We start from the raw sequence: 8,670 nt of genomic DNA, 5'->3' as shown, positions 1-8,670 counted from the left end.
TCACTCACATACACTTTCTTCGTCAGTCTTTCACCCTCCATCCTCTCCACATGGCCAAACCACCTCAGTGTGTTCCTCATAACACTTCCTATCACATCCACATCCACACCACAACGCTCCTTTATATCCTCATTCATCAGCCTGTCTCTCCACGTGACTCCACAGGCTCCTCTTAAATAACTCATTTCCACTGCTCTCACTCTTGACTTGTGTCCTTCCAACAATGTCCAAGCTTCACTTCCGTACGTTAGAGTTGGCATCACAATACTGTCATGTAGTAACTTTTTCACTTCCATGCTCACTTCCCTGTTTCTTATCACTGCTTTCAAGGAACCAGCAACCTTTTTTCTCTGCTGTACCTTTCAAGTACTTCACCCTCCAAACCTCCATCCTTACTCATCACACTACCCAAATACTGTACTTAAACGTACTCACATTTTCCAATTCCTCACCATCCAACCTCGCTTTACATTCACTAACTTCACCTCTCTCAAAGACCATCACTTTACTCTTAACTACATTCACCTTTAGGTTCTGTTTCTTACACACTCTCTCAAACTCATCCACCAAGCCTTGCAGCTCCCCTTCGTCTTCACTCAATAACACAGTATCATCTGCAAACAACAGTACAGGGAGTTTCCAAACACTATCCTCTCTCACCAGGGCCACTCCAACATCCACTACCCTACCTTGTACCTCTTTTATTACCCCATCCATGTACAGATTGAACAACCATGGAGACATGACACATCCCTGTTTCAAACCAACTTTCAAAGAGAAAAATTCACTTAGTTCACCATCCACACGCACTGCAGCCTTCGCACCATCATACATACTCTTCACAGCATTCAACAACTTCCCATCTACTCCATATATTCTTAACACTTTCCACAATCCTTGTCTATCCACCCTGTCATATGCTTTCTCCAAATCCATGAAAGCCACATACAACTTCTTTCCATTCTCTAGAAACTTTTCCACTAAAGATCTAAGAATGAATATCTGATCTACACAACCTCTTCCCTTCCTAAAGCCTCCCTGTTCTTCTCCAACTAATATCTCTGTTCTTTCTCTAACTCTGTCTATAAGTATCCTACCATACACTTTTCCTATTATACTAAGAAGACAAATGCCCCTATGATTACCACACACTTCTTTTTCCCCTTTTCCTTTGTACAAGGGAATAATTATACCTGACTTCCAATCCTCCGGGACTCTACCCTCCTCCCAGGCCAATCTGCACATCTTCCACATCCATTCTACTACTATCTCTCCCCCCTGCTTCAGCATTTCACCACACACTCCATCAATTCCTGGGGCTTTCCCCGATTTAACTTTCTTCATTGCTTCCACAACTTCTATCCTACTGATTTCTTCCTGTCTTCTCACCTCCCTCCTTCTTCCAGCCATTCCCCAGCCACTTATACTCGCATTACTTCCATCCTCTATGTTACCTAACCTATTTTAGACTAACCTGACCAATTTTATGCTAACCTAACCAAACTTATCCTAACCTGTGCACGAAGATTGACAAACGCCATCTTTGAACGCTATTTTTCAGCGAAATTGCCCTTTATCAGTGCTCATTTACCCAAACCTAACATAAGTTTTCGTAATTCAACCCAGCCTTATTTATCCTAACTTGTTTTAAGCTAACCTAACCAGTTTTAAGGTAACCTAACCAAATTTATCCCAACCTAACCTGACCTAACTCCATCGCTAACTATCATATTTACAACATAAGTATTGATTGAAAAGTTTATTACTATAATAGTATATAATGTATACGTACAAATAAGTGCTGATATATAAAAAAATGACGGGAAATTATTTTGTTTTGGTGCTGATTGACATCGTCTGGACAAAGAATAGTCACGGCGACTCCCATGGGAGCACTTCCGATGTATCAGCTGGTCACACAGGGCAACCAACCGCCCCCTTTCCCTTAATGTTCTCTTAGCATACCGTGTAAAAATTGAGGGCTTTGCTCGTGCTTTCCTTAGTGTGTAAAGTAGGGAACAATGTAAGGCCTCTCCATATGTGTTTAACCCCTACACCGCGGGCTTGTTTACCAATGACTTGCGTGTCCCTCGGGGTTATTTGGGCTCCGACGGACTCTCAAAAAATATTTGCCAAAAATCAGTTATTAGTCCTAGAATAATAAAATTACATATGCTTATGGCACATACCTTCAGCATTCTCCTGGAATGATTGTTGAGCCTTCGTCGGTTACCGTAGGACTTGTGGAGACCTCTGAAGTAGGGTAACGAAGTCTCCACTTTACACTTCCTGACAACCCGTAATATGATTACCACAGCCAGATACAAACACTATAAACACTATTCTACAATTTTCAAGTAGTTTGGGATCCATACTAAAAAAAAAAAAAAACACTGTGAAAGCAATGGAAATTACGAGCGCGTCTGATCGTCGCACTGGCACTAGTTCGCTCTTGGTACTCTGTCATTTATTATTCATAAAACCCTTCACACTTTATATTTCTATTACTATATAACACTTATATATATCTACAGTCTTTATCCATACCATAAGTTTCCTTCAGTAGTATTAGTTTATTGTCACTGTAGGGATTCAATTTCTTTCAGTAAAATACGTAACATTCACTTTCTTGTCCTGTATACTAGCATTGAGAGTGAATGTCACTTTCATCTTCACTCTCATAACTCATAGCATTCAGACATGCTAGAGTGAAACTTTCACTTTCATTACTCCTAGGGTATATACTCGTATTCTTATAATACTACTCATTCACATTTCTATTTACGTTCTCTATTTTATTTACGTTATTTACATTTCTATTTTATTTACACTGTGTTATGCACTGTCACTTGAAGTAACTTATAAAACTATTTTACATTGTTCACGTATATTTACATTCATTACTTTCATTTGCTGTTTACACATTACACATTATTTACAATTCCACTTGCACTGTTTTACGCATTAGAAAGATCGTAGTCACTCTTTTATCAATTGTCAGCCCTTTACCTCTTTCCACACGAGGTTTAGTAGGGGGTAAAGGTCACAGGGCCCTTTGCATGGAGGTGAAAAAGTCCTTGAAGTCAGCAAGAAGAAACATACGTACCCTCACTTCGGAAGATGAGCGTAAACTGATAACGGAGGGCCGGGGTAGAGGCATACATAGGGGATATTCAGAGCTACCAATGTTAGCTCTTGAAACAGCTATGTCAAGCACTGAAATGATTGGCAGGAAATCTAGACAATACATTATAAATTAGGTAGTTCCAGGTGAATGTAAATATCACTTAGGCTTCTCCCTTCCCTCCTTACATGTATATTTATTACGAAAATAGATTATACGGCATATTTCAAGGGGAAAAAAACAGCGAAAATTAGCGAACGAGTGCACGTGAGGTGTTGTCAGGTGATGATTAGCCAATTCCAGGTGTATGGCACTCTCACTTACCTTATTTCTTTCTTGTATATATTATTTGGTATAAGAATAGGACATAGGGCTTATTTCAATGGATGAAATCAGTGAAAAATTTCAGGGAAGATTTACTTAGCGTAGCACGGCCGGGCAGGCGAGAGGATAGGGTAATGGAGGGGGGGTAGGGAGGGGAGTCAAGAATGGGGAGAAATGGCTAAATTGTCAACAATGGATGGGAGTACAGATGAGATTAGGAGTGCTAACTAGTGTTGGACATTGGCAGTACTGATAGATGATACAAGCCCCCACTTGGAAGCCCGGGTGAATTCAAAATAACACAGAATCACAAAAGCGACGCCCCGCGGTATGATCCCTTGCTCCCAAGCGTCACGAAAGTGACGCCCCGCGGTTAAGGGGTTAAGCATACAGCCGTTAGACCTCTCCTGCCCATCCTCCTACTTTTCTGGCTCGTATAATTCATGCGACGAATACCCGTCCCTCTCGATCGATACACTCTACTGCGTCAAAGTCCACATCTCAGCAGTCTCCTCAGTCATGTCCCTGGACTGCTCCACCGCCGGCTAATTGTAATGACAAAACCCTCTGGCGATGGCAACAGTGAAACCATCCCCAAGATTATGTATTACATTTTAACTTCTACACCAGATTCAGTAGACAATGCTGTACCCTCTCTGTTGAAGTTCATCCTGTACCGCCTGATCTCCCTCCCACTCCCTTCCCTCCTTCACCTTCTGTCTCCTCCTCCTTTTTGCCCCCCTCTTCTTCCACTTCTAATACTCCTTCCCCTCTATTCTCGCCATGCCTACAGGCTATGGTGACCATCCTGTTCGTCCACCAGTTCCACCTTCTGCCCCTATTCCTGCTATCTTAACGACTCCTACTATTGTAATGACTCGGTAATACATGTTACTATTCTGTAATATACAGTAATCCCTCCAATATCCAACGTAATAGAGCCATAGGCAGGTCCAGATATTGGGCCCCAGCTTATGGACTTGTACTTATGGACCCTAACTCAGAGAAGCACCTATACAACTCCCTCGGGACATGCATAGCACCTATTTAATACCCAAATCACACCAATAAGGCACTAAATGGACTCAAAATTTTGGGTCCGCAGCCCCGGAGTGGGACAATTGGAGACGGAATAATCGCAAGATTTCGAGTGATTGGATAGAGGGTTGAGAGTGCCATTTCTATTAATTGGAGATTGGTCAATTGGAGAAAGCGATATAGTATATAAGGAGAGTTGGATATTGGAGACATCCAATTAGTGTCTCCGATTAATTGGAACTTGTAATTGGAGTTCTCCATTCTCCGTTTCTCTGTATATACTCTAATGGCTTCTCCAATTCTCTATTCTCCATTTATAATCTATGGAAGGATCATAGCAAAGACTCGAATTCCCTTCACCTGTTTTATTTAGTCATGTTTATTACACTTGGGTACAAGAGTACAATATAAAACAGTAAAAGATTTTTTGTCCTTTACGAATCCTAAATGTAATTTGCTCTCTTCCAAGAGATCAGCAATGCTACAATCAGACTTAACATTATCAAGGATGGTGTCAGCTCGACACTGCATCAGGGAAATCATTTGTGTATTTACATAATATTTCTCCTCTCTGTTATTCATAGTACATATTGAGTATGGGTGTGTATCTGCCGCACTTGGTATAGTTGTCGTCCACGCAGTTGATTGAGAACTGTTGCCCATCCGGAATCGTGGTCATCGACTTGATGGTGAAGGAGTCCAATAGCTGCTGCATTCTACTTAGAAATCATAACAGCCCATTACCATATATTTATAAGACTTCTGAGCGGCTACATCAGTGTTAGGTTGAGGCAATGGAATGGGAGCAGCGTGATTCTCTGGATTCGGATGGTGCCACAGTTCTCTAATGTCCTTAAGATTAAACTTAAAAGTAATGAATTTCTTGATTTCAATGTCAACCTCCTCCTGCTTGGGAGCCATGGTATCAGTGCAGTCTCCCTGTTGCTTGTGGAACATGATGAGTTGAGGGGGATATGTGTTGTAAGTGTGATTGTATTTGATATGCTGGAGGTTCTGTTTGTTGGTCTGATAGTTGTTAACATCGTATGTAATGGAGTTACAAGCAGCGTGATCAAAGTTGTCCATGGTAGGCAAGAGACAAGGTTTGGGAGATACAGTGGGCTCGGAAGTACCAGCTATGACTAGATCATTGGCCATGGGTTTATACTCTCTCAGGCTAGAAAAGTCCTTAGTGAATGCCTGTCCTACTGTCTTTAGAGTCATTGGATATCGCAAGAGCTGACCGTACACGTCGGCTTTGATATCCTCTTCCTGAAAGTTTTGGGAGCTTGTATGGCTCCGGCTGTGTTGTATGTACTCTTATTGGTGAACTTCATAGCTAGAGGAGACTCTAAAAAAAGTAAGCGAGCATTATCATTTCTCTCAGTAGTGTAGTTGTTGGTAATTGTACTCTGTTGAGCCACCGTCTGAGTCCTGGATGCAAGTAAGTCAATTGTATATCCACATTTTATGATTTGAGCAGAGTAAGACCTAGGTGCATGGAAATCATACTCTTCAATAGAGTTTCCTGCCCCGTAAGTGTAGAAAGGTATCTCATGATCATAGACCATATAAACCTTGTTGGAGTATAGTGTGAGATTGTATGTGGCTTCGACAGTTTGGTATCTGTTATTGGTGATGATGGTTAAGTAACGTGTAGTGTCGGGCAGGATCTTGTTCAAGTAATAGTTCTTCTTAAAGGTGATGCCTTGAAGAGAGCCAACACCCGCCTCTGTAACAACAATTGGAGATTGGTCAATTGGAGAACGTATTATAGTATATACGGAGAGATGGAGAATGGAGAACTCCAATTAGTTTTCTCCGATTAAATGTAGTACTCACCTATGGCTCCTGTCTTTGCGGGTTGAGTTGATCTCTCACTGCGATGATTGGTTCCCAGACCGCTGTCTTCCGCATCGAAGTGCATGTCGGAGAAGTTGAGCCGTCTCTTCTTGGGTGTCTCCGGATGTATCGAATCCGCCATGGAATTGAGTCAGGAGCTGCAGGTCCTCGATGTGTTACTCGATGGACTGCTTCAAAGAGAGTAGCTATTTGTGTAGTGTGACGTCTTTTATACGTCTGGGATGAGGTGCTATTTCAGCAGTTGCCGCATAACTATATTTGATTCGCTGAGTCATGTCGTACTTGATGATCCTGCACCTTATGGCTTCTTTGGTGTCGCCATCTAACATCTGTCCCAGTTCTGTTACTCGTGAGAAACCATGGAATTCTCTCAATGTGTTCGAACGTCTGATTCTTCTTATTGGTCTCCAGTTCTTCGCCTCCCAATGCGTTTTTGTTAATGTTGATGTTTGTGTAATTGATGGAAGGTTCCTCGAAAAGGCAACAGGTGGCGTCCGGGAGGCGACTGAGCAGGAAGCGATCATTCTCGGATGTCTTGGCTATGATTGCCGGTCTCATCGCTCGCAACAGCAGGTTCACTAGCATCGTTTTTCCGGTGTTGGGTGGGCCCTGTAAGACGAAGGCGTTCTTCTTGTTGTCAAGCTTGTTGAATATGAACATAAAGCTGGCAAAGAAAGTTTTCCAGTAGATGTTGTTGGCGGACAGAAGGTGGAGGATCCATTTGATATCTCGTTTTTCGTCTTTGGTGAGGGAGATGTCGGTGTCGCCGTACAGGTCCTCTAGTCTTTGGTAGTAGGTCATCATCATCTGTTTGGTGAGTAAGTCTTTCAGCCATATCTCAAAACAGTTTTGCAATTTGACGGTGTAGCTGTCACCGTATAGGCGGTATAACATGCGGAGTTCTTCTGTCGGTAGGAGCTTCAAGTCGCTGCTGGTGGCAGGTTTGTATTTGTCGAACAAGTGGTACAGCGTGGTCAGTGCTCTGGCGTTTCCCTTCTGGAGAGAGTCCTGTTTGTCGATGAGTTCAGCGGATCGCTCGTCTCGCTTGTCGTTTATCATTTCTTGGCAGTTCTGTAGGGATTTCTCCAGGGATAGCTGGTCGTCTTCGTTGCCTTCGTTGTCGCGGAGGAATTCGAACCACCATTGCATGTTCGGTGTGGATGTGGTTAGATCGGTGAGGCCGTGGCGAGTTAGGTAGCAGTAGAAATGTTGAGCATTCCGTACTTGTTGAAGTGTTGCATGAGCCTCAGTAGAATTTGCGTTAGTTTCTCCGAAATGGCAGATAATTCGGTTAAGCGTTCTTGTTCGGTATTTGTAGGAGCTGGGGTAGATGAAGTGGTAGTGTTGGGCGTCTGTTCCTTCTCCGTGGGCGATGTACCCATATTCGGGTCTCTTTCCAGGTCTGATAGGAAATCTGATAGGTTCTCGTCTATGTATGATGAAGGTGAAGAGGTGGTCTGGCCAGAAGGTTCGGTCGGTGCCTGCCGTTGTTCCTTGGCCTTTTTCGCCGTGTTCTGCATCACGAGATGTCGTTGCTCTTGGGCTTCCCTGTCGGTGTGTTTCCTTTTCCTGTTCTCGAAGTCTTCTCTTTGCTGGGCGGATAGATTCCCAGTCAGGGGTAGGTGACGGACTAGTTCCAGTTCTGGAGGCATGTCGATCCAGTGGTGGAGATTCCACCGTTCACACTCGTTCCTCTTCGCTAGAAGAACTTGAGTCAAGAATGGGTTCACGTTCAGATGGTCGTTTAGGTAGGTAGTTTCGAGGTTCATGGAGGGATAGTATAGATTCACTCGACGAGCTGAAGTCGAGCTCTGGTTCCCGTAGTCCTGGATCCACTTGCAGACCTGTTCGCGGATGAGGTGGCTGCTGACGTTGATCAACTCGATCATGTAGAGATCTGTCGCGCCTTCGTCGTAGTGGTAAAAGTTGACTTCCAGCTCGATCCCTCTTAAGGGCTCGGAAACGTCGGTCAAGGTCAAGGACTGGAGGTTGGCAATGAGTTGCCGGAGTGTGGAGATGTTTTGTCCCTCATCCTCCAGTAGAATCTGTATCAGTCGTCCTTGCATGGTATTTCCGTTTTCCAGGGTCCCCTTCCTCTCCGCTTTCTTCTTGCGTGTCTCGGTCTTGGTCATGCTGTATGCCTCTCACAGACGCTGGTAGGTAGCAAGGGCTAGTGGATTTTGTAGTGCGGTGGAAGTGCCACCCCCAGGAGGTGGTGGATCGACCTCCAAGCCTGCAGCTAGCATTGCCGTCAGGAGTACATCGTCCCCTCTCTCGGGAGCGTGATCGACTGGGTGCTCGGGATCTTTGGTGTCCGGTGC

General features: G+C 43.8%; 1 protein-coding gene across 1 annotated transcript; it reads right to left on the bottom strand.

Annotated features, from left to right (window-relative positions):
* Nucleotides 1–6,601: 6,601 nt before the first annotated feature.
* Nucleotides 6,602–7,498, bottom strand: LOC145405546 (uncharacterized). Its single transcript, XM_080276885.1, has one exon. The coding sequence runs from the start codon at nt 7,496–7,498 to the stop codon at nt 6,602–6,604; it is 897 nt and encodes a 298-aa protein (XP_080133011.1).
* Between the last annotated feature and the right edge of the window lie 1,172 nt (nt 7,499–8,670).

The sequence above is a fragment of the Coenobita brevimanus genome, chromosome 67 (assembly GCF_032717465.1).
Source record: "Coenobita brevimanus isolate Jiangsu-jjx chromosome 67, ASM3271746v2, whole genome shotgun sequence".
NCBI lineage: Eukaryota > Metazoa > Arthropoda > Malacostraca > Decapoda > Coenobitidae > Coenobita > Coenobita brevimanus.
The sequence above is the reverse complement of the archived record's forward strand: the minus strand, read 5'-3'. Positions and strand labels throughout refer to the sequence as shown.